This window comes from Condylura cristata, unplaced genomic scaffold (assembly GCF_000260355.1).
Source record: "Condylura cristata isolate star-nosed mole 26May11 unplaced genomic scaffold, ConCri1.0 scaffold00032, whole genome shotgun sequence".
Taxonomy (NCBI): domain Eukaryota; kingdom Metazoa; phylum Chordata; class Mammalia; order Eulipotyphla; family Talpidae; genus Condylura; species Condylura cristata.
The window spans coordinates 20638043-20639188 of NW_004567133.1; the positions used below are offsets into that span (position 1 = coordinate 20638043).

The 1146-nt window shown below is 72.9% G+C and overlaps 1 protein-coding gene across 1 annotated transcript in view; it reads right to left on the minus strand.

Annotated features, from left to right (window-relative positions):
- The window catches only part of RHOT2 (ras homolog family member T2), a gene marked incomplete at its 5' end in the record, with an annotated part of 3695 nt that extends 2550 nt beyond the window's left edge, over positions 1-1145 (minus strand). Inside the window, 6 exons of the mRNA XM_012731715.1 lie at positions 12-123; positions 204-312; positions 380-432; positions 578-631; positions 922-965; positions 1052-1145. Coding sequence (XP_012587169.1) covers positions 12-123; positions 204-312; positions 380-432; positions 578-631; positions 922-965; positions 1052-1145 — 466 coding nt within the window. The remainder of the gene's footprint in view (positions 1-11; positions 124-203; positions 313-379; positions 433-577; positions 632-921; positions 966-1051) is intronic.
- Between the last annotated feature and the right edge of the window lies 1 nt (position 1146).

The window sequence follows — 1146 nt, forward strand, 5'->3', positions numbered from 1 at the left end:
GCCAGCCCCACCGCTACCCACCTGCTTGGCCTCGGGGTCGTAGAGCGGGGCCGTGGGGTGCAGCACCGCCTTCTGCGCGTAGTAGAACAGCTCGGAGATGTTCCTCAGCAGCTTGGCCGAGCACTGGGGGGCACAGGCCGCTGGGGGAGGGTCCGCGGACACGCCTGCCTGCCCCCGGCCCGCCCCCGGCCCGTCCAGCCCACCTCCACGCAGGTCTCGATCTCAGGGAACTGGCTCATGATGGGCAGCACGGCCTCCATGGAGCTGCCCGTCCGCAGGTCTGACTTGTTCCCCACCAGGATGATGGGGACCCTGTGGGCAGAAGCTGTGGCTAAGGGTGGGGGGGCTGCGGGTCCGGCCCCCGGGCCCTACCCCTCACCTGGGCCTCCTCTCGGCGCTCCCGTTCACCAGCGGGATCCACTTCGTCCGGATCTGAAAGCCGGCCGGCGTGAGCGAGGGGCGGCCCCAGCCCCCAGCACCAGGCCAGGCCTGGCCCAAGGTGGGAGGCCGCGGGGCGGGGGTTGGGCCGAGGCAGGGACCCCACTGGTGCTGGGGGCGGAGCCCGGGCGCCACTCGCCTTCTCGATGGTGGCCTCCTGGGACACGTCGTACACCACGCACACCACGTTGGCCTGGGGATGCGAGGCCGTGAGCAGCAGCGCCAGGCCGCGCCCAACACGCGCCTTGCTGCGTCCTGCACCCCGGCAGGCACGTGCCGGCGAGGGCGGCTGCCCGCCCACTGTGGGCCGCCCTGCGCCAGGGCCAGCAGAGGCTGTGCGCGCTGGCCTCTGGCACCAGACGGCTGGGTGCGGGGCAGGGCGCCGGGCACATGCGCTGGAGGACCCTGAGTTCCGATCCAGAGGGGGGCTGGAGGCCACCGTGCCGTCGCCGGCCCCGGGGAAGCGGCCAGGGGCACACGCACCTTGAGGATCTCGTCCTGCAGCTCCTCTGCCGTCTGCTCCACCTCTGCAGGAAACGGAGACCCCATGCACACCGCGCGCCTGCACCCCGCACCCGCACCCCGCACCCATGCGCGCCCGCGGCCGGCCTACCTGAGGAGTCCACGATGTGCGTGGGCACCTTCTCCGGAGTGACGTCCGCTGGGATGGTGATCTCCTCCGCGCGGGGCGGGACCTGGAGCAGACCC